General features: G+C 42.7%; 2 protein-coding genes and 1 non-coding gene across 3 annotated transcripts; all 3 read right to left on the bottom strand.

Annotated features, from left to right (window-relative positions):
* Window positions 1-1205: 1205 nt before the first annotated feature.
* vmn2r1 (vomeronasal 2, receptor 1) lies at window positions 1206-10419 on the bottom strand. The gene is made up of 14 exons (XM_086036025.1): window positions 10196-10419; window positions 9015-9306; window positions 7571-7813; window positions 7267-7458; window positions 7062-7187; window positions 5745-5929; window positions 5510-5630; window positions 4611-4838; window positions 4396-4519; window positions 3327-3487; window positions 3062-3257; window positions 2521-2753; window positions 1916-2115; window positions 1206-1830 (listed from the first exon to the last, which is right to left on the bottom strand). Exons 1-14 carry the CDS (start codon window positions 10417-10419, stop codon window positions 1509-1511), a joined length of 2847 nt encoding a protein of 948 aa, XP_085892151.1. The 3' UTR covers window positions 1206-1508.
* On the bottom strand, window positions 6746-6818 carry trnak-uuu (transfer RNA lysine (anticodon UUU)). The gene has a single exon. It is a non-coding gene; the product is annotated as a tRNA-Lys (tRNA).
* An 860-nt stretch (window positions 10420-11279) lies between the features above and the next one.
* On the bottom strand, window positions 11280-22879 carry gmps (guanosine monophosphate synthase). Its single transcript, XM_086035508.1, has 16 exons — window positions 22680-22879; window positions 20919-21085; window positions 20346-20460; window positions 19113-19210; window positions 18868-18971; window positions 18494-18687; window positions 17590-17755; window positions 17309-17460; window positions 16982-17155; window positions 16680-16785; window positions 15808-15923; window positions 15521-15646; window positions 14876-14991; window positions 14636-14766; window positions 13714-13886; window positions 11280-13481 (listed from the first exon to the last, which is right to left on the bottom strand). The coding sequence occupies exons 1-16, from the start codon at window positions 22704-22706 to the stop codon at window positions 13380-13382; spliced, it is 2067 nt and encodes a 688-aa protein (XP_085891634.1). The 5' UTR covers window positions 22707-22879; the 3' UTR covers window positions 11280-13379.
* Window positions 22880-23929: the final 1050 nt, after the last annotated feature.

The raw sequence follows: 23929 nt of genomic DNA, 5'->3' as shown, positions 1-23929 counted from the left end.
TATGTGACCACTCTCACAACGATCCCTTGATCGTGTTTACAGCGTGCTTGAGCGCCGCGAACAGGTGAGGATCACTTCTTTTATAACCTCGTTTTCATCCGTAACGTGAATAAACGATTGGAGGAACGAATTCAGATGAGTCCAAGCACAAGGTGTGAAAGTTCACCGCGGGGCTTCACCACAGAATGAAACGTGCGCAATCAGTTGTTTTGACCTTCACAGTCAAATAGTGTTGAACCCAACTAAACTCGCATGCGATATTTTCAGAGGCAATAGCTACTCTCTGCTGACAAAAAAAAAAGTGAATCTACTGTAGATCCAAGCTAGCATTTTCTTCTTGAGAAAAAGCTACGGCAGCTGACGTCTGACATTTAGGAGGACAGCATGGGGCACGTGGCTCAAAGACCTGACATGAGAGTCCCTCAAAGACGCCCGATAGGTGCCGCAGTTGCGTAATACAGTCATGACACCTAGGTGCACCTTTTAACGTGATTCAGCAGCTGCCCCGGCTTGTCGGCAAGCGGGAAATTCTAAAAAACATTCCTTCAGCGCTCTGTCACCAGCAGGATTTATTATCGTGCACTCTGACAACTTTGATTGGACACATTCGCAGCTTTGCAGATTCCTGGAAAGGCAGGTGCAACACGTCAATGTACTAATGGACTGTCGAGGTGGCACACATTCGACGCAATTTGATGTCGCAATGCTTTCTCGGGAAATTAAATGTGTTGTTCTGGGGCACTAGAATATATATTTAGAGTCTACATTTGTATCTATCGCTTTATTCAGTTTAACATCAACGTAAAAAGTTTGTTTTCATTCATTTCTAGTACTTATGTAACAAGATGATGATCATAATAATAATAATGATGTTTTGGAACTGTAAACCATCTCACTCAAACAGCCCCTTAGAAAGTGTATGAAAAGTCAAAGCCACATTTACTTCCATTGGCTAAGTGCATTTTTTTTTTTGTCTGTTAAAAAGGAAGTCAAGCCAAACTTTTTTTTTTTTTTTCTCAAGAATATGTTCTATGCAGGCTCACTAGTGGAAAGTCAGCATTCTGACTGATATTGCGTTCGTGGAATGTGAGTTAAGCTGCAAAATCCGCCCGTTTTTAGCCATCTCATGGGGCGGCCATTTTGTCACTCCTGTCGACTGAAAATGACATCACAACTACTCGGTGCTCGGCGAGCGACCAATCACGGCTCAGCTTCAGAAAACAGGTGAACTGTGATTGGTTGACCTGATCCCTCAGCAACTGTGATGTCATATTCAGTCGCCAGAAGTGACAAAATGGCCGCCCCCTGAGATGGCTAAAAACGGTTAATTAACTCTTATTCCACAAACGCAGTTATTAATCAGAATGTCTTGTTTCAACTAGCTTGCCTGCCTGCATAGGACATTTGTCAGTGTTCATTTCATTGTATCGAATTAATGACCTTAATATTATATTGTGTGACAAACAATCTAATCTTGCCCTGTCTAGCTACACGCTATGAGCTGTCACCTAATCATCAATAGCGGTTGATGCGATTGTAGAGTTGACCTCAGTGGCGGAGGTCGCGAGTGACGCCGACGTCCCAGTTGAGGCGCCGTCACGTGCTCTGTCGTGGGGTCTCATCATCTCCTCAGTGTTGCGTTCAGGTTTGAGCAGGAGAATATAACACTTTGGCAAGAAGACGCAGGTGAGCAGTCCAAAGCTGGACGCCAAGATGGCAAAAATCTGGACGGCCACCATGAACTTGCCTCGCGTGCTGAGGTAAGCCGGGACGAAGGAGATCCACACGATGAAGAAAACCAGCAAGCCGAAGGTCACACACTTGGCCTCACTGGAACACAGAATTGGACATATGCATAAAACCAAACGGCTAGGTCTGTTATGTTCCTTTACCTGAGAATTTACTGCTCTCCCACCTGAAGTGATCTTCCAGTTTCCGGGCCAGGAAAGCGAAAATGAAAGCCAGCAGAGCCAGTAGGATATCATAAGCAAAGATGCAACAGATGAAGACCACGGAACCTTCATTGCACTCCAGAATGATCTTTATATTCTGAGCGGAAGTGTTCTTCACGGGGTGGGGCGGCAGGATGATGAGCCACACGGTACAAGCTAAAGCCTGGATGGAAAGTTGCTAGGTCAAAATTGCAGAAGAAAGCACTTTATGTCAGATAACCGCCGCTACATGATCAAATGTATTGATTGAAGAGGAAATCAACCCAAATGTATTTTTTTTTCAAGAATATGAGTTAAGCTGCAAAGTCCACTCGTTTTTCTGCCATCTCAGGGGGGGGCGGCCATTTTGTCATTTCTGTCGACTGAAAATGACATCACAACTACTCAGGGCTCAGGTAACGGCCAATCAGGGCTCAGCTTGAGAAAACAGGCCAACCGTGATTGGTTGCCTCGATGTCAAATCAATCCCCCTTTTAAAGGCCAATGCTTGAAGCCATAATGGCAAAAATTTGGATAATCATGCTAAAAATATGAAAAACAAAGAACAAAGGAGGCTTTTGTACTTTACTTGAATCAATGTCGCCGCAGCGGCTATCGCCCTCTGGTGGGCAAAGGTGAGGCTGTCAGGCTTGACACGAGCAGCAACATCATTGAGGCTCGCCGTGTTGGTCGCGATGACGTCAGGGCCGCCGCTGCGGGCCGCCGCTTCGGCTGCGGCTTTGGCAGCTTTGGCGACAGCCTTGGCCTTGGCGCGGCTCGCTTTCATAGCCTGAGCTCTCAGCATCAGCAACGCCGCCTTGCCTGGGGGCAGAACGATAGCGGGCATGGATTACAGATCATCTATCGCACAGAAGACAGTGCTGGCGTTGGCTCGAAAATTCGAAATTACTTAAAATTCGAAATTTCAAGTGAAAACGTGTGTGCGGAATCTTAAATATATATATATATATATATATTTATTTATATATTTTTTTTAGCTTCACCGTTTTAAATTATTTATCTTGGTCTAATTTATTTTCTTTTTTACACAAAAACCTGCCATTTGAACAGTGGTGTGTTTTTTTTTTTTTTATATACTTTTTTTATATACAATTAAATACTTGCCTTACCCATAAGGGAGGAAAGGCAGAGTGCGAAGCCCAGAGCCAAAGCTACTTGGCTGGTCATGCAGCTCCAGTGTTGAGGCTCTCCCAGGAAAACAATGGAGGAGAGGAAGGTGGCCATCAGCGAGAAGAGAAGCGAGAAGCTCAGCACGGCATCGTTGGCTTTCACCAGAGGAGTGCCGACATGTACGGCAAAAACCACCTACAAAATCACAAACACTTGTATTGCGCTTCCGCAGCCGTAGGAGGGATTTTGTTGCCCATTCCTCACCGCTACGGCAACGGCGACGAGGGCTCCGAAGGCGGAGATGACGATGAGAGTGATCCCAAGCGGTTCTCCAAAGGACAGGAACTCGATGATCTTCGGCACGCAGGCGTCGTGAGCGTCGTTGGACCAGTGATCACCGCTGCACAGGACGCACTCACGGGCGTCTGGCAACGGCAACAATTAAGGAGATGATCTGAAGGTTTTTGATTTTAAAAAATTAAATCAAAATAAAAAAATAAAGCATTTTAATTTGCACAAAACGCTGCTGAGTTCAAATCGTCATGTATGACCGCACACATAATGACTGTTTGCAGAAATTAATTGATTGAACAAGTTATTATCATTATCATCTTAACTCAGTCACTGGCAGACATTTTCAGACCCTCTTTTACCCTAATGTTTGAAAAAAAAAAATAGAAAAAAAAATGTAAATAACATTCTGCGATTGAATGGCTGGACTGTGAAAAGACAAGTTCCAGTTTCAATTTCCTGACTTTGACTGTGTGAATGGTTGTCAGTTTCCATCTGCCGAGAGATCGACTTGCACTGAGCGTGAACAAGTGAGCAGTGCAGACCATGGATCCAGGAAGTCAGGCAGTTTTTTTGTTTTTTTTTTTGTTTAAGAAGCCATTTTGTGCAAATTCCTGTGCTCATACTTTTACAAGCCCTACAAGGTAATTCGTAAAAAAAGGGCCCCACTCAGAGCCAGGTATATTGTATATTTATTTATTTACTGGATATATAAACAGAAAAAACATATACTATAAAATATATTTTTTATTAAAAAATAAAATATATACATATTTTAAAAATTATATATATATATATATATATATATATATATTTTTTTTAGCTTCACCTCTCGAAATGTTTTTTTATTCAGTTGAGTTTTACATATTATAGGTCACATTAATGATGGAAAAAGTTTTAAATTATTTATCTTGGTCTAATATATATATTTTTTTTTTACACAAAAACCTGCCATTTGAACAGTGGTGTGTTTTTTTACATCCACTTTATGTCTTTTTTTTTTTTTTTTTTTTTTAGGAGAAAGAGAAAGTGGTATACAGACTCGTCACGTTGCTAATCTCGCCATCGGCACACGGGATGCAGTCAAAGCAGCAGACCGGCTCTCCCTGTCGGATCCCTTTCCTGGTACCCGGCTTGCAGTTCTCACTGCACACCGACCGAGGAGGCTGAAGAGCACAGATGCACTTATGCGACATTTCCCGGCCTAACCATTTAGAAATCATTTGAATGCGACCGCTTCAACAATGCGCTCCTGACCTCCAATGCTTCATTTTTCCAGACAATGGAATCATTCATTATGGTCATCTTCTCCTCCGAGGCCACGGAACTGTTGTAGTGTCCCACGGTCACGTAAGCTATTTCCCCGTTACTGCCGACCCGCCAGTTGATGATGTCGTAAAAGCCCTCCACATCCCCATCAGTGAAGTAGACCTCCTCGTCTGTGTGTGGCACTTTGAAGCGCACGTTCTTCAGGTAGTACATCAGCTACAAACGGAAGAAAGAAGTAAATAGCAGCTTTGTTCTGTGCACGCAAGTTCAGTCAAAGTTGGAATGAAGAGAAAACACAAACTGCAAAAACTGAAAATGCAATCTGTGTGTATCATTCACATAGTCAGTGCAGTGTATCTTAACCACAATGAAAATTGTTTTTTTTATTGTGTCACATTTTAACACGTGGTTCCCTGAAGAAGACAGTTGCATAAATATTGCGATGTTTTCCCCCCCGATATACACGTTCTCGCATAATCACAATTATACTTCTATCGTCTAATGTTGTGATATCAACATATTATGAGTTAATTTGGCTTCTCGGCACTACTGCTTTTGCCCCTTTTAGTGCTCGTCCTCATTAGGGTCACAGTAGAAGTAGGAACTGGAGTAGTCATCGGTTAGCTACAGGGCACATATAGACAAAAAAAACCACAAAAAAAACCACACATTCACACCTATAGACATATTATTGAATGTATTTTCAATTAATCAATGCAGGTGGCGGAAGCCACAGGAGCGTGGAAGCTCACGGGAAAGTTTTTAGCTGAGATTCAAAGCCCAGACCCGAGAAATGGGAAGCAGATTATAAACCCTTTATATAAGGCAACCCTTCCATTTTTTTTTTTTTTTTTTTTACTTGATTGATTTGACAACACACGTAATACCTGCCATGGCTCAAACTTGGTGATGTCAGCGCAGCCGATCCCAATGAACGGCCCCTGTCCCGGCTCGCAGTGCTCCAGATTGTGCAAGGCGTGGGCAACAGCGTACACCGCTTTGTATACACTGCGGTAAGATATTCACAGTCTACCATGACAAGTCCACATTAAAAATACGATAAAAGGATTCATCTACATTTGCCACGATTGTTTAGTCGGGGTAGGCGGCGTGTGAAGTGACCTGTAGGTGATTCGCAGCTGGGAGATGTCAGAGTAGGTGTTGTTGAGCTGAGCCAGGGACTCAGTGCCGGTACACAAACCGCCGAGAACAACCCCCGCTGCCTTGGACATCGTCCCGTTGGATGTCTTGGCCCTCTCTTTGGCCTTTGTTAGAGCTTTGCCATAATCTAACGTGCAGTTGAACAGCTGTAAGACACACACAGTAGTAATCGGTAAGTGTTCTTTTATTAGAGGTGGTTAAGGTACACAGAATTCGTATTTAAGCAGAAGTAGCAAATACTTAAAATGTGAGTGGTGGTAGAAGTACTGATTCAACTCCTTTACTTAAAGAAGATAAGGAAGGAAGTCAACCCAAACTTATTTTTTTCAAAAATATGTTCTATGCAAGCCCACTAGATGAAACGCGGCATTCTGATAAATATTGCGTTTTTGGAATAAGAGTTAATCCACCCATTTTTAGCCATCTTTAGGGGCGGCCATTTTGTTACTTCTGTTGACTGAAAATGACATCATAGTTGCTCAGGGGTCCGGTAACGGCCAATCGTAGCTCATCTTCAGAAAAAAGGTGAGCTGTTATTGGTTGTTATCCGAGCCCTGAGGGTCTGTGATGTCATTTTCAGTCGACAGAAGTGACAAAATGGCCGCCCTTGAGACGGCTAAAAACGGGCGGATTTTCCTGCTTATCTCATATTCCCCAAATGTAATATTAATCACGATCCCATGTTTCGACAAGTGGAGGCACATTAAACATATTATTGTCAAGAACATTTTGCAGGTTGAATTCAACTTTAACTAAGAGTTAAAGAGAACAGACTGAATTGTTATGTACAAAAAAACTAAAAAAATGTCATTGGTAGTTATTTCTGGTAGTCAGTTTTTTCTACTTGACACAACGTCAAAAGAATGCGTTTTTTCAGATTAGATGGAGAAATGACAACAGCGCCATTTTTAAGACTGAGCAGGAGACAAGGCATTCATTAAGAATTTTGGCGCAAGTAAAATCACCTGAGCAGGGACTTGAACCCTGGACCCTCAGATTAAAAGTCTGATGCTCTACCAACTGAGCTACCCAGGCTCTTTGTGTCACCCCAATCTATGAGAAGCGAGTCGATTGAAATTAAAGAGCCCGAGGGTTTACTGACTATAAATGGACTAAAGTGACTTTCTTGAGAAGAGCTTTGCAGGTTGTGTTCAAATATGGGCGTAAAAAGTAGGAAACCCAAAGAAAAATGAATGCTCAATTAAAGGACAGGTAGCAAAAAAAAAATTAAGTACAATAACAAAGTTAGTTGTCAGTCACTCGATTTATTACACTGACCGTCTCCCAAAATTCCTCGGTGAGCGTGTCGGCATAAGGGTCCAGATCCAGTAAATGTCGCTCGAGGCCAGGAATGTTGGCCCTCTTCACCCCAAAGCCGATGGTGCCACCTAACACCGAGCTCACCTGGGCACAAATAGTTGAGCTCGTAAAAGTGAGTGAGAACGGCGGTCGGCCCAATATAGGCTCTTATCCTCTCTCTTACTCCGGGTCGGTTGATGAGAGCCGATGTGACCCAGGCCTCACTGGCGACCCAAGTGCGGTTGGTCACATTTTGCCGCATCAGCTCAAGCGCCAGAGGACTGAAGTCCACGTCTGATGAAAAGACGACAATGATCTTGGCCGTGGACTCGATAATGGTTTGGACGATTCCCTGGATGTCTTCGGGGGAATTTACCTGAAATTCCAGGAAGAAATCATTAAAAAAAAAAAAAAAAAAAAACAACAACACGCAATTAAGTGAGACAAATGACAACAAAGAAAATGTGAACAAAACCACAGATGCGTACCTTAGGAAGAGTTTTGGAGAAGGAGATACAGACGCCGGCTTCTTCTACCTGCTCCTTGAAGTCTTTGATGCCGTACTTGCCGTAGTCATCGTCTGCGGCTACGGTTCCGACCCAGGTCCAGCCGAAACGCAGCACCAGCTGGGCCATGGCGGTTGACTGGTGTTTGTCGTTGGGAATGGTCCTCAGGAAGGTTGGGAACTGGAACTTGCTGTTCAGGGCCGAGCAGGTTGAGGAGTAGCTGACCTAAAGGATGGTTGAAGGAACACGAGGTTGTGACAATAACGTGTTTTGGGGAAACTACACCTTTGTGCTTTACTTAAAAATAAATAAAAACAGCATAGACCATCATGGTTTTGTTCAGAGATGGGCACTTTACCCTATTTTGACGGTCCCTCCTCCGTCCGCAACCTGGGCACCCTTCCGTCATCGTCCCTCCGTCCTTATTCATACAATAATCGTCCTACGAACTAGTCCATCCTCGTCCTTTTAAATAGGAAATCAACCCAAACATATTTCTATTTTCAAGAAAATGTTCTATGCAAGCCCACTAGCGGCATTCTGATAAATATTGGGTTTGTGGAATAAGAGTTAATCCACCGTTTTTAGCCATCTCAGGGGGCGGCCATTTTGTCATATCTGTCAACTGAAAATGACATCACAGTTGCTCAGGGCTCAGACAACGACCAATCACAGCTCAGCTTCAGGAAACAGGTGAGCCGTGATTGGTCATTACCTGAGCAGTTGTGATGTCATTTTCAGCCGACAGAAGTGACAAAATGGCTGCCCCCGGAGATGGGTAAAAACGAGTGGATTAACTTTTATTCCACAAACGCAATATTTATCAAAATGCCTTGTTTCAACTAGTGGGCTTACATAGAACATGTTCTTGAAAAAATATGCTTGGATTGACTTCCATTTTAAAGCGCTTCCATCCTTATGGTTCAATTACATTACAATTACAAGGACGCACGAAAACCCGCTTCCCGTCTTTGCTTAGTTCGTCCTTTTAAAAAAAAAAAAAAAAAAAACACCCAGCAAGACTCCAGCTGCTCACCAGCAAAAATTCTGGGCGGCTGTGGCTCAGTTTCTAAAAAGGGTTGTCCATTGACCAGAGGTTCGGCTGTTTGAATTTTTGTTCCAGTTTGTATTGTATAAGACCAGCACAAAAAACACAACAAAACCAAGCGTGTCTATGCTGTTTTTTGTTTTTTGTTTTTGTTTTTTTTGCAGTGTAGTCACACATAAACCTTTAGTTGGGACTTTAGTTCAATGAGCAAAGTGACCTGTGTTTATCCTCAAGTGTGGTGCCCTCATACAGTGCCATTTTGATTATTTCCTATTGGTGAATACTCCAAAACATTTCGTCAAACAAATCAAATCATCCGACAATACGCTTTGTTCTACATTAGCTATTCCATTTTATTCTCATATATTTATCGTATACCTGTGGGAAATGGTAGAGTCCCAGAATCCTGGCAGTGGCGATGGACAGGTCCGAGCCCCCCGCCCCCACGAGAGCAGCCAGGGGAGCCCCCGCGCCACAGCGGAAGTTGGGCACTGCCTCGTCTTGGCCGGTCAAATATGTGAGGGTGCCTTCCACCGCCTTGGAGATGGTGAAGCAGGAGTCATAGATGACGTAGCCCAGGTCGGTGTTGGGCAGCAGCTCATCCATGTTGTTTATTTCGTTGATGGCAAACAACATTGTCTGGGTCCAGCGGAAGGTGCGGGAATTCATTCTAGCGCGTGAAGGGATGTGGGAGGCCGTATCATATTTTCAATAGGTTTTGACGTCATTGCCTAGTAAAAGCTTCAACAAACGCTACACTCGTAAGGAAAGATTTTTTTTTTTGTTGTTTTTTTTTTGCTTGTTTTGTTTTTTCGCGGGATAAAGTCAAACCACAAAAGCGCTGCTCGAGGGCGTGAGTCAAGTGGCAGGTTATAAATGTGTTTTTTTTTTTTCACTTTGTTGCTGGTTAGGGACTCGGCAGGAAGGTCTTTTGAAATAACGCATCCTACTTTTTCTCCACCGATTTTTCAAACAATTTGATTAATACAATGCCAGTGTTTTTTTGTTGTTGTTTTTTTTTGTTGGACACCTTGACCTTTCAAAGCTACAATGGTGAAATTGTGGTGTGAGAAGCCGACAAACAAATCTACATTATCTTGCACTTTTACTTAATATGACTGTTGATCGAATCCAGCTTGCTGAACGTCCCTGATTGATCCTTCCTCCAGAATTCAAAACAAATATTTACACAATAGCTTTCAAGCCTTAAAACCGATCATAATCCGATGCCGATTAGTCCAACCGGATTTGCTAAATATTTCATTTCATTCTTGCAGTGCTGCTATTCTTAAACATGCCACTTGAGGCTTAACTTCACGTCGTTTCTGACTACAGCTGCGCTGCCCACTGTGCGCATAATAATGGTGTTAGCTGTTGGGGCTAATTGGTCCCTGAGGTGCTGTTATTTCTCATCTTAAAACAATTTGAATATTTCAGTCGGAGCAATGATAAGAATCAAAGAATTTGACCTGGACAAAAAAAAAAAAAAAAAATTGTGCATCCAACCCAATGCACATTTTATTAAAATATCACAAATAAACACGCAAAACTCGACTCACCCTTCACACCCAGAGGACACGGGCAACCGAGAAGTGTTGCCAGAGCTTGAAGCAACGCTCGTGTGGACAGGAAACATCCCGCCAATGATGACCTTTTTTTTCTCCACATCCTTGTAGCCACTCAGGTTGAACTTGGCCTTCAGCCTGCACGCGGCCTCTGTGGAAACAGAGGCGTCAAAGTGGAAAAGGAGGATCAATCCAAGCAAAAAGCGGCAGGGTTCCATGCTAAGGCGATGCAGAAGAGAGTCAGAAGAGCTTTGCTGTGTGAGGGCATTGAAGGAAGCAGCCAGGTGCGTCAGGTGTTTCCAGGGCCCTCGTGGGAGAGGTGACGGGTGCTAGCTGGAAATTGGATTCAATTGGTAGATAGAGGTGAAATGATACAATATATAGGTACGCTCAAGAAAATTTGTCAAAATAGTTTTGACAAGTCTTAGTATTTTTATTTGAAAAAAAAAAAATAAATAGTTAAGTTTTTTTCTTTTTTAAACAAAGGCAAATAATTCTCCCAAAAACTCTGATGGACATTAAATATACGTTTTGCCACCAAAAAAAAATCCAGAAAAAAAGGGAAAAATCCAAAATATGAAAAAAAATACTGAAAGAAAAAAAAAAAAAAAAAAAAAGTAAAAAATCTCTTCATGTGTGAATCTACAAAATGCACAAAACGATCTTGTACTTTGTTAAAATGGGCCTCTTGTTCAGCAGTTTTGTGCCATCCTTGAATTACAGTATTTATGCGAGAACCCTTTTTACTGGGGAAAAAAAATACAGTATGCGCTTAATTTGTTTTTTGTTTCAAAGCCTTTGATGTTGGGTTAGGTATACATGCATTGAAAAATGTTTATCAATAATTAAAATATCCTAAGAGGAGATATTTTGTTCATATTTCAAAACTTTTTTTTTTTTTTTTAATCTAAAAATTGTGGCCCGCTCCAGCATTTAAGTCCCCTGTTGTAATTGGGGGTATAGTACATAAAATGGCCGTAATTCCTAAAAGAACTTTAATTCATGAAAACTGATTGCACAAAAAGCTAACGCCAACCGTGACATTTTACCATATAGACAGACAACCAGCCATACAGTCTTGCGTTTACCTAACTTTATTTCTTAGCCACTCAAGCAGGGAGAGACACATCAGTACACTCAAGTGAGCCGCACGCAAGGCTGCATGTGAGAAGTTAATTGGCCGCATGCGGTAACATGAAGTCTCTACACATAGCCAAGATACTGTTCCAAAATCAGCCAGTGTCCCCTGAGTTTGATGGCGTGTTGTGGTGGCTGACACAACGTGTCTGCTCTTGTTGCTCGGTCAGCGGGGAAAAAGACACACCTGTTACCCCCACCCACACAAACACGTCCCTCAGACCTCAATTTATTGACATTGTGGAAAAAAAAAAAAAATACAGAAAATGCCACACATTAATTTATGACTAGCGATTACCTTGACCACATTCTAAAATCTTTTTTTTTTTGTTTGTTTGTTATTTTCTGTTGACTTTTTTTTTTTTTAAGTGTCACTTCCAGCTGAAAAAGCAAAAATAACTCATCAAATATTAGACCAGGCTATATCCACAGTTATGTGGTGCCGTATACTGTCGGTACAGAAGAGGTGGCTGAGATGAGGTTTCAACATGGAGATCTTTATTAAAGCTCAGTTTTTGTATAAATTTCATTATTGTTGAACCTGCATGCAGTGACTTTGTTTGAGGCACATTACTAAGAAAGAATGAGCAAAATGACATCAAAACATAACCCCCAGACATACAATTGCATAACTTAATCATGTGGATATTGCAATTTAATTCAACTACAAAATGATGTTTAAGATATCAAGCCACTTTTTTTTTTTTTTTCCATGAAAGCATATGGCAAAAAAAAATATACATTAAAAGGCAGATGAGAGACAGAAAAAAAACAAAAAAAAAACCTTCAAATGTTGTCAAACCATTTGCTTTAGGGTAACATTAAAAGCCTGACCATGTGTTTTTGTTTCAACTCAGTTAAACCTGAGCCACGTGTGACGTTTAGATGGCGTGATTTAAGTACTGTCGTCAATTTAGAATAGAAAAACGTTACGTTTAAAATGGAGCAGGTAACACACGACGCAGTGAAGCATTTAATATGGCCGCACCTCCCAATGACTAGGTTTCTCTTGATAAAGCTTGAAGGCTTTACGTTCAAAAAAAAGGAACAAATGTGCAAAGACGCACTCTTGCTCAACAACAAGAGCAGCAACAAAAGACAACCACAATTTACAAATGATTATGTACTAGTTCTGTAATTATTGTTTAAAAAGCATACGTATTGCAGCATAGTGAGAAAGTGTTATACTCTATTTTGGAAATATCAGAACTGGTCACATTAGAGAAGAAAAAAACAAAACAAAAACAACCCAAAAAAAAAAAACAGGCACGTATAAAGTTACCCACGAGTTTGGCCTCCTGCACAGCTTCACACGAGCCGTGATAGTCAGGATAACAGTTGTCCTTTATGACCACCAGGAGGCGCCAAAGACAACAGCATCTACTTTTGGCAAAACAGAGCGCTTACAAAATGTTAAGGGTTAATGTCAAATGGTCACACACGGAAGGTTGTCTATTCAACTCCACTTCAGACAGGCAACCGTCCTCATAGCACAGTATACAGGTAGAAGGTGAAAATAAGCGGCTGATCATATTCAGACCCACTACAGTTACACGCAACTTTGACAAATGGGGCGGGGCGGGGCGGGTGGATGAACAAACCCTCTTCCTGCTCTTCTCACAACATGAGTATTCCGAGTTGAGCCCGCAATGCACCACAAGAACAGTCTAAAATGTTCACAGTATCTTGTCGCTCTCATTGTGATGCTTGACTCACAACGGAGGGGAACCTTTTGCTTTTTAAACCGATTTTTGAAGGAAAAAAAAAAAAAGAAAAAGATTATCTATAATCGATCCCTATCGCCAAAATGATTAAGACAAGGGGATAAGGGGCGGCGATGACAGCCTGGTCTGTCGCTCATGGGAATGTTGACGAAAAAAGGGCTGCACGGAGGAGATGAAAGCTTGGGACGAGTTCACCAGCCTTCTGATAACTTTTGTGCACTGCATGTGTGTGTGTGTGTGTGTGTGTGTGCGCGTGCATGTATCTGTCTCCTACCACTGCCATGTTATGTTTTTTTTGTTGTTGTTTTTTGTTTTTTTTACTCCCACTCTGTGGTGCCAGGTGGCTTGGAGGTCAGGTCGTACATGACTCTGGAGATGCCTGGGATCTTTCTGATCTCGTTGACCATCTTTAGCACCACCTGGGAGGGGAAATGATGTTGCTGTGACACCAGATATGCATTTCAAATAGCCTGCGCTAGTAACATTAACGTGTTAAAAGTAAAACACATGCCGGTCGGTGTCCCCGACAATAACTGCGTCATATGTTGCCGCTCCATGCACGCGGCCAAATCTAAACCTCCCGACCGCTGCTATTTACCGTAACATCTATGCTAATTTCCGCCTCGTTTGGAACCCTGAACCTTGCCGTACCTCCTCTGGGATTTGGTTTCCCGGCGTGGCAGGGATGCCAGTCATGAAGTCGCTGGTGATAAACGTGCGGACCACGACGGAGCGGCGGCAGGACGGCTGCTTTTGCAGTGGGTCCCGATCAAAGTGCAGGGGGGTCAGGATGATCGGCATCTGGCTGATCTTTCCAGAGTATCCTAAAAGGAGAAGTAGTAACGGTTTCACAGTTAGGGCAGGAAACATACAATCCCCTCCAAAAAATATCGGAATCGTCTCTGATAAGCGACTTACGCATCATCATGTTCAGTTTTGCAGCCTCCGATTTCATTCTTGAAATAGTATAGCATGTATAAAAATAACAGTTTCCTTGTTCCTAAACAAATACTGTGTGAAATCCTTGCCGGGGCAGCCGTTATGTAAAATGACAAGCCCGAATATGAGCGGAACATTTTCTCAGGTTGCGTGTTTGCCTGTGTAGCCGTGAGACATTCCCCTCGCGGGCGCAAATATGTAGCAAGTCAAGTTACGCGGCTCCTTAAAGGCCAACCTATGTGTCACGCATTCTTCAGGTAGGCACTTCACATGCTCGCCGATTTACGAAAAAAAGAATAATCCTGATTATTTTCGATTGATTGAGACGCCGAAATCACAATTCTTAAAAACAACTATTCACTGATTTGAAAACTTTGCATTTATTCAACTACGTACTATTCAACTACTCACACCTACCACCAACCTCCATGGCGATTCATTCACTTTTTTCGCTCAGCACTTTCCATCCATCGGGATGTTTTTAATAAATCGCGAGAAGCCAAAAATCCAGATCCCGATTCAAATTTGACCAATTTGCCAGCCCTCGTCTCTTGACTGCCTCCTTTTCAAGTACAGTATGTGATATAATATTTCCCCCCGCACTATAACGTCTATTTGAACCACAGACACTCACCAGACTCTCTGAGGATAGAGTGAGCGACAAAGTCAGCCTGTCTGAGGGTGCCTAGAACGCCCGTGGTCAGGAAAGTCGGAGTGATGTCTATCGGTGGCTCCTTCACATGGGACCCAAATACATAGACGACTCTGAAATGAATTTAAAAAAATTTTTAAAAAACAATTTGGGCAAGAATGCTCCACTTAATCACAAAACGCTAACCGGATAAGAAATCTATACATTAGCTTTGTGTGTTACCTATTGATGCTATGGCACATGCGAGGGATGAGTCTGGCCAGGAACATGAGAGATTCCCAGTGAGGTGATTCTTTGCTTGTGATGCCACACACATAACTGTAGGAGCGGCAATCTCCCTGGATGAGAAAATCTTTTATTTAGTGGGTAAACAAGAAGAAACAAAACGAAAATCTCGACCTAAAAATGAAAGGGGAGGGGGAAAAAAAAAAAATCACCCCTTGGCGTGTGTGCGCGAAAAGAGGTGGAGGAGTTCAACTTTACAATGTTTGTCTACTGTCTCCACCACACTTTTGAGGTTTAGGCTAAAATTAAAACTTGAGTGAGAAAACAGGAAATAAAAGGGAAAACTTGGCCTCCCAAAAAAAAAAAAAAACGGCAGACCAGGGAATGGTTCTTTCAGCGATGCCGAGTCGTTTTTGAGAACGGGATAATCAAGTTTTGACCAAGTTGTAACGTTTATACCCGATATACGTCACGTGAACCACACGTCTCCCAAGTCCTCCGGGTGGAGGGAGGGGGGCCGAATGTATAAACATGACAGGAACTGTGCGTGCGTGGAGGAGGGGTTTATGTCTACCGCCTGGGCAAGTCCAAACGTAACCACGGGGCATCTGGATGTGACAAAAGAAAGGACAAAGTGATCACCTGGACGCCAACAGTTTTGATGGGCAGCAGGAAGGCATTAAGTGAATGAAGGCTGGTGATCTGCATGAGTTTCTCTTCCTCCTCGTCCGATATGCACGACTTGACTCTCTGCAGCAAGGCATGTGGCTGCAGATGAGAGAGACAGAAGATCCCTGAAAACCATCGCAGGGCTGGACAGCGGACGCGGGGGATTTCCAGGAGGCAAACGTTTCCCGTTCTTGCCGTTTTATTGTTGTTCGGTGACGGCGGGGAGGGGAAAAAAAAAAAGGTAGTGGAGCAAAACGGACCTTTTTGACGCTAGCAGAAAAGTCTGTGACAATTTTGAGGATGTTGTTGGTTTCGGCAAAGTCTTTGCAGATGTATGGCTCCTCTGCGCAAATAACTCTGATGGACAGGCCAGGACCTGCGTGAAGGAAAGAATGAGATAGCCTGGCAAGTAAACCAGAAAAGCTGACATATCAGACAGTCGTATTATGACTGGTTTGTTCGTGCAAATCTCCTGCACAGGGCATTAAGTCGTCATTATTGTAAATATTTGCCTGAAAAATAGAGATAGGCCGATGTGTTTTTTTTTTTTTTTTGTTCCAAGGCCGATACTGATTTTTAGTAGTCAAGGAGGCCGATGACCGATATCAGGGGCCGATATTCATTTTCACTCCAAAGGAAAATATTGGTGTCAAAATAAAAAAAAAGTAAAAAACTTTGAATTTTTCAGATTTGCATAACGTTGATTTTTTTTTTCTTCTAAAAAGACATTATAAATGTCTGCTGATGTGGCCATCTTTGTTGTAAAATTCTAACAAAAAGAGATATTGTATTGACTTCAAATAAAAGGTGCACAGTGTTCCCAATGTCAGTAGAATCTCTTATAGAGTTCACCGAATATTTAAATAAATAGATCCTTGAAGTTAAAACCGTTTTAAATTGATTTATTATCGGCCATCAGATTTTTACAAAAGGCCAATGCTGATATTTGTCAAAATACTGAAATCGGCGCCGATAATCAGTCCATCCCTAATGAAAAACACTTGTCGGCCACAAATATGAATCAAAAGGGGAAAAAAATGAATTAATGCGGGTATACTGTTTCATTGCGTACATATTTGTAAAACCAGTCAAATCATACAATACGTGTGTCTGTGTGTGTTTATGTACTTGCCAGGGAACGGATGTCGGGAAACTATCTCCTCTGGCAGGCCCAATTCTCTCCCGAGCGCTCGAACCTCATCTTTATGGAAATCTTTCAGCGGTTCGATAACTTTTCCCTGGAGCATCACAAACCAGCAAAGTCGGCATTTTAACAAAAACAAACACGCTTTTAGGTTCGCAAGGGTCAACAGAGCACCGATTATGAATTGGCAAAGTCTCCGCTGTAATGGCCGCCCCATGCGTCACTTTCCCCTGCAAAAGTACGTCCGCGTGCAAAGAATTGTGGATGCGTAACGTCTGCCTCTGAAGTACCTCATCTCTGAGTTTGCGGATAAGCTCGGTGTCATTGTGGTGTGTTTTGATGACCTCTGCCTTGCCGCTGGCAAGATGAGAGGCGCTTTCGATGAGATCGGGTCTCAGGGTACCCTGAGCTAAGAGAACCTCCTCCGGTTTTAGATTCATCTCTCCTATCACCTCGTTTGCCACCTGCAAAACGACACAATCCACAAAGCGTCGTCGAGGTATCAAATCAAATCAAAGTAAAAGCAAGGCGGCGAAGACAAAGCCGGCGTGCGCGTGATTGCGCAACTCAGAGCAAAGTGAACGCAAAATAGACTCGGTTGCAAGACGTGTCCCTACCTTGACGAATGTATCCCCAATTATTTTCCTTTTCTCTTCGGGGTTGGTGGTCATATTCAAGGTCTTACTGATCCGTTTCCGGGGGGTCCGGTCCTCCTCCGAGATGGGAAGCGTCGTGGTCCCGTTGTAGAAAGTGTGCGAGGCATTCACCACTGAACATTTCGGCAGAGCGAAAAGCGGAAAACCGAAAAATAGTATTTGGCTAGGCAAAGACCACGCAGTATCGTTTCGGCATACGAGGCTTAACAGCAAACACATTCCGTCATTCCGACCACACCCACCTTTGAGCTTGATGCCTAATTTGGTGAGGGCCTCCTCGACGCTCTGGCTCTCTCGCTTCCTCATGAAGCCATTGTCGATGTGAACGGCAATCACTTGGTCCTGGTTCAAAGCTTTGTTGAGGAGGGCCGTGCACACCGTTGAGTCGACGCCACCGCTCAAAAGCACCTGAAACCATCATCAGAAACAAAGTCACGACTGGGAAGCAGAACATGATTTTATTTTGCACAATATTCCTGTTGGTGAAACGTGTTTTTTTCCATGCTTTTTTTTTTTTTTTTTTTAATGTAAACCCAACAGACTTTTTTTCCCAGTGTTCCAAACAATCCCCGCAAAAAAAAAAAAAACTTTGGATGTACTGAAATATAACACACAAATTGATAGCTGTAACAATCCGTAGGTCACCATTGTTGTTTACATCAAAAGCGGTGAAGTTGGAACGACACTTTGCTTCCCCTGTAGTATTTGGACTGAAAAATGCTACAAAAAAAATGTATGCGACATAATAATCAGTGAACTTAATATTACTTTGTACATTTATGAAGCTGCCGGAATCTGCGACGACATAATAGTCTGAATGGAGAGGGTACCCTTTAAATAAAACGTTATGAGCCACTCTCATCTCCTTCACATTCCCTTGAGATGAAGCCTAGTTTATAAAAGCACTTAGGAAGTCGACGGGCGCTTTTCAGACAAAACTGTTTCATTTGAGTGTTTAATTGCCTCGACTGATGCGGTCACTACTTCCCAAGTGGCTAGCCCGCGCACACGCACGCACGTGCGCACCTTCCCAGCTTTGGATGGATTTTTCCCTCTTTTCTTTTTTTTTTTTTTTTTTTTTTTAAACCAATTTCTCAACAGAAAATCGCATTGAAACAACCCATGACTTGCAACAACGTTACTCACCAACACTTTGGACTTGCCGACTTTTTCTGTGATGCTACTGATGCAGGCCTGCTGGCGGTTCTGGACAGTGAAGTTACTCGTGCATCCTGCAATCTCAAAGAGGAAGTTGCGAAGCATCTCCATGCCACGCTCCGTCAAGTCCACCTCGGGGTGGAACTGAGTTCCGTACAGCTTCTTCTGCTCATTGGCAATACCTGGTAAATGCAGAGGCTGTTAGCGGAACCCTTTCCAAAGCCTGTCCTAGCGTATTTGACAAAGCGCTACAACGTAATATGTGCCCTTTCTTGATTGCAACACTGTCTTTTGTCAATTGAAACGAGGAGCATTGGTGAAAATGAGATCACATTTGGACAAAGTAAGCATTTGACACTCACCAGCAATGATGTTTCCCGATTGGGCCACCACTTTAAAGCCATCAGCCACTTTATCCACACTGTCTCCATGGGTCAGCAGAACCACCTCGTCCTTCTGAAGGCCTCTGATTAGATAAACACAAAGAGGTCGCAATGTCGGCTTTTAACGGGAAAGCGTCCCGTCTAAAGCAGCGCCTCCTGAACGAGCTGGTTGACGAAACGTGTTCATAAAATAAGTTAAAAAGGAAAAATGTAGGGAAACTGACCGGAAGAGTGAGCAGGTGTTGTCCACTCCAATACTGAATACCCCATCTTCCCTTACACATTTTTTGTGAACCGTGCCACCAAAAACTTTATTCATCATCTAGAAATGGAGCAGATGAAAATGTTCAGACGTCATTTTAGTTTGACGCGGCAGCAGCATGCAGTCGGGAGAAAGATGCTTGAGAACACTTTAGACCCACAAGCTGCCTGTGAAAAGAAAGCGAATGATGCTTTTATCTCCCTCAGTTAGTCTCAATGTGCCCTTGAAACAAGATGATGAAATCCCAGCTGGGCCATGAGAGGAGAGTAGCAGCCAGGAAATCATGGCCAAGTGGAAGCTACTCAGAGTGAATATATAGAACATCTCATTCCTTGGATAAATAAATGCCTTCGGACAGCGATTCTCTGTGTGCCGTTTTACAACTAGTGCTCTGCAGGTTCCCTCTGGTGGTATTCCAAAGAATCACTACCTGAGTACATTTCAGTTATATCAAACATTTAAGTCCAATACATTTGCATTTAATCTTTAAGAAATGCTTAGGGTATTTTCCGGACTATAAGCCACTATTTGTTTCCTAGGTGTTGAACCATGAGGCCTATTCCGTGGATTTTTTTCCTCCACCACTAGGGGCGCTAGCCGGCTCGGTGCATTGCAGGTTTTCAAAAAGTATTACCTTTGACTAAAATGCACTACGGCATTCTAGTTAAGGTAAGTCAATATTATGATAAACAGGACAACTTTAACGTAGTTAATAGCGAACGCTCCATCGTCAACTGCCGCGGTTGAAGCTCACGTTCCTCTCACAGCCTGCAGCTTGGTATTTATTCTTCATTTAGCATTTTTAAAGTTAAATTTGCTGTATATAAGGAGGGGGGGGGGGACCATGCCAGGCGGTTCGCAACGGCGTAATAGGTGTAAATCCATCAAAGCCAAAACTGTAAATCCATACATTTACAGTTCCAGATCGTTCTGTGAATGCAGCAAATATCCAATTTTTCAACAAAGATAAGTGCGGCTTATATAAAGGAGCAGCTTTTACATATCTTTTTTCATTTCTTTTTAAGCGCAGCTTTAAAGTTCAAACTCGTTAATGTTGGTCGTGATAGTGATACCTGGAGACCTAATAATATTTTAGATGATACGCGGTGCAAAAAGTTTTTCAAACCACTGCCTTCTAGGAAAAGGGGATCAGAAATCATATAATAGCCTAACAAAAGACTTGTACAGCATGTACCTGCATTCCATAGCAAATCCCCAGGACAGGTTTTCCTATAGTGAATATAGTGGGGTCAAACCATGGTGCATCCTCTGCATACACAGAAGCAGGGCCCCCTGAAATGATGATTGCCCTGAAAGAAAAAGCACATTAGTACAAATATGAATGGCAGAAAAACAGAATTACAGTGGAACCCCCGAAGTTGCTGTGGCTTTGTTTTTTTAATGATTTACTCCAAAAAATGAACCAGCCTCAACAAGACAAGAAAAACATGAGAAGTAAACACACTCAAGGCTGTGTGAAATAAGCAGATTTGCGATCAAATTAAAAACAGTAGACAATATTTCATTATGGTTCATTTATTTTTGCACTTGTCTGTTGTTGAATGCTGTTCAAAACGTTGCCTGAGGAATAAAGGTTTGAGTAAAGGCAACAGTTTGACCCTATAAGTTATTTATTCATTATAATAGGGGACAATTCAAAATCTTAGACGCTCCACTGTACAATGAAATCCCACCACATTAAAGTGATAGATTGATAGGCAGACGTAATCCAGTGTGGAAAATTAAGTAAAATGCTTCATATATTCACCTGTAACCTTGTTCTCTAATAGCAAAGGCCGGTGTCTCTAATGGGAGGATCTCTGAGCGCACACACAGCTCTCGCACACGTCTGTCAATGACCTTGCCATACTGGGCACCAGCATCCAGGATGGCCACGGCTCCCTCATATGACCCATTCTGCTCCACGCTGCCAATCTGAAGCCCAGAGTCACAGTCACAAGGTCACATGTTTGTCCATGAAATACAAGTCTTAATTATTGGCAACTCACTTCTTGACTTAACTGAGATCCATTTCTACTTTTTACCCTTACCAGAGCAATTTGACTTAGTTAAGCTTGTCCTTATCAATGGCATGTGACTGACAAGGTCTTAGTAAACGTGCTGAAACTATTCATCTTATCAGGAGGACCACATGATGCAATTCATTTGGGTATTTATTGAGAATGGGAATAAATCATCTAAATTTGTAGTCGGATTAATTCATTCAAGATTTTAAAATCTCTCAACATAATTGCTTCAAGTGTTTCACTGCCACTTTTGTATCATTGAGCTAAAGATACCCATTCACCAAATAAATTCCCTCAAAAATTGCCCCGCACATTTTTGTTAGCATGGTTCGTATTTCCTTCGCATGCAGTTAAATTCATCTCACCACTTTCACCCCCTAAACAGAGTTAAATACAAATAAGCATTATTCTGACAAATTAAAGCACTGATTAGTGCTAATACGTGTGGCGGTACTAATATTTACTCAAAATGGCGGCTACGTATGATGTTATTTAAAAACGCTCGATTTGACGTCAATGTTATGACAATGGTTGATGGATTTCTGTAAGTGGAGCGACCATTTCTAATTTGAGTGTCCGGCTAGAAATGTTTAGGGAAACGCCGCTTTTACCAAATAACGGACGATAAACCTTAAAAGATACACACGCATTTGGCTGAATAAATTACATGCTGACACGCAATTCGATCATGAAAAATGACAAAACGAGCAATAACAGAAAAGAAACGTGAACTCACGTGGTTTATACTACGCTTGGTTCGCTCACACCAGTCAAGTGCCCCTCAAAAACACCACCAACAATAAGGTTAAAGGAAAGCAAAATTGCACAGAGGTGCCCAGATGAATAATATTACAGTCAATGAGGTGGTATTTATCTCTATCAAGCACAAAACGATGTTAGCAAACTGTCCGGACGAGACGCAAGTTTGTTACAGTGAGTGGTCGAAATAAATAAATTAGCTAGCCAAACGTTGAGTGTCACTATCAAAGAAAAGATCCGATGCTTTTTCGTAGCTACCCGATGGCAAAAGTAACATTTGATCAATTTAGCTGCTCAAGCTAACAAACTGTGCCAGTGTCGCATCCTAGCGGACGGTCAAAATAAACAGTAGTGAGCATTTAGCATGGTAGCACGTACTGGTAGAAGCCGAGCTAAGTTAGCGTTGCTATGCTAAACCCACGCGGTGACTTCATTTGGTGAGGGTCCAGCGTTACAGAAAACTATGCGACATTAGTGGATAACGTTGTTAAATCTCCATGTGTAGTCAACCTGAGTTAAGAGACGACCCTCGGCTTTAGCAACCGGGAGCGACATGTTCACGTCAAGCGGCAACAGGCACGGGGCGACGTACACCCCGGGGTGGTTAATGTTAACAAACACGTTCCTCCAACTTTCCACGCGAATCAACACAGGCCGTAGTGAAAGAGAAGGAAGGGGAAACCGCGACACGGCGGCGGCGGCGGCGGCGGCGGCTGCTGCTGCTGCAAACCGGCTCCACCGACCTTGCTGTCTCCGTTGCACATAGCCATGGAGGACTGCTGTGTGGTGGAATGAGCTCTCCGCTTTCGCCTTGCTGTCCTCGGTCGGTAGGAGGGAGAGCGACAGAGACACTGAGAGTGAGAGAGGGAGGGCGGGGGAGAGAGAGAGATTGTCTACTCTCTGGTTAGCTTCAGACTCAGCACGCTGACTGACTGGGGCAAAACAGGACCACACTTTTTGCTGTGAGTGGACTGTCAGCGTCTCTCCTCCTCTTTTCTACGGAGGACCCGTTTGATTTGGGCCAAAATGACTGCGCGTGCGTGTGAGGAAAGAGTTGTCCTGTGAAAAACACCGGGATTAATGCAATGTCTGTAACACAGAAACACCATTCACATCAAAAATGAGAAAAATGACCAAAAAATGACATAAGTGTTTTTCACAGGACAGCGATGATATAATACTTTTTTTACACAGGACATCCTTGGTTTTACAATGAATACCTCTAACTTTCGACATTTTTGTTTTAATGTTATCTATAGGTGGCTTGCAACACAGCTTAGCATCAATGATCATTCCAAGAAATGTAGTATTATATACTCTTTCTATTTGAATAGAATGTACAGTGATTTTAACATCCTTTGTTTTTATTTTCAGTGCCAAACACAATAAACTTGGTTCTTTCCAAATTTAGCGATAATTTATTGACATCAAACCAATTTTTCAGTGTGTTCACTTCACTTTCGACAGTATTCAGAAGCTGTTTTTGCCAGCACAGGAGAGCTGGTATCATCCGCAAATAGGATACATTTCAATATTCTAGAGACATTGAGTGTATCATTATTATTATTATTATTATTATTATTATTATCCATCCATCCATTATTAATACCGCTTATCCTCACAAGGTTCGCGGGGCGTGCTGGAGCCTATCCCAGCTGTCTTCGGGCAGTAGGCGGGGGACACCCTGAATTGGTTGCCAGCCAATCGCAGGGCACACACAGACAAACAAACATCCGCACTCACAATCCGCACTCACAATCACACCTCGGGGCAATTTAGAGTGTCCAATTAACCTCCCATGCACATTTTTGGAATGTGGGAGTACCCGGAGAAAACCCACGCAGGCACGGGTAGAACATGCAAACTCCACACAGGGACGCCGGGGCCGGGATCGAACCCACGACCTCTGAGGCGGACGTGCTAACCAGCCGACCACCGTGACGCCTATATTGTTGTTATTATTTTTATTTTAGATAGGGTTAGGGTTGTGTGT

The sequence above is a fragment of the Filicampus tigris genome, chromosome 7, assembly GCF_054856515.1.
Source record: "Filicampus tigris isolate MCC_2025a chromosome 7, RoL_Ftig_1.0, whole genome shotgun sequence".
Lineage (NCBI taxonomy): Eukaryota > Metazoa > Chordata > Actinopteri > Syngnathiformes > Syngnathidae > Filicampus > Filicampus tigris.
This window is presented reverse-complemented; position numbering and strand designations above follow the sequence as displayed.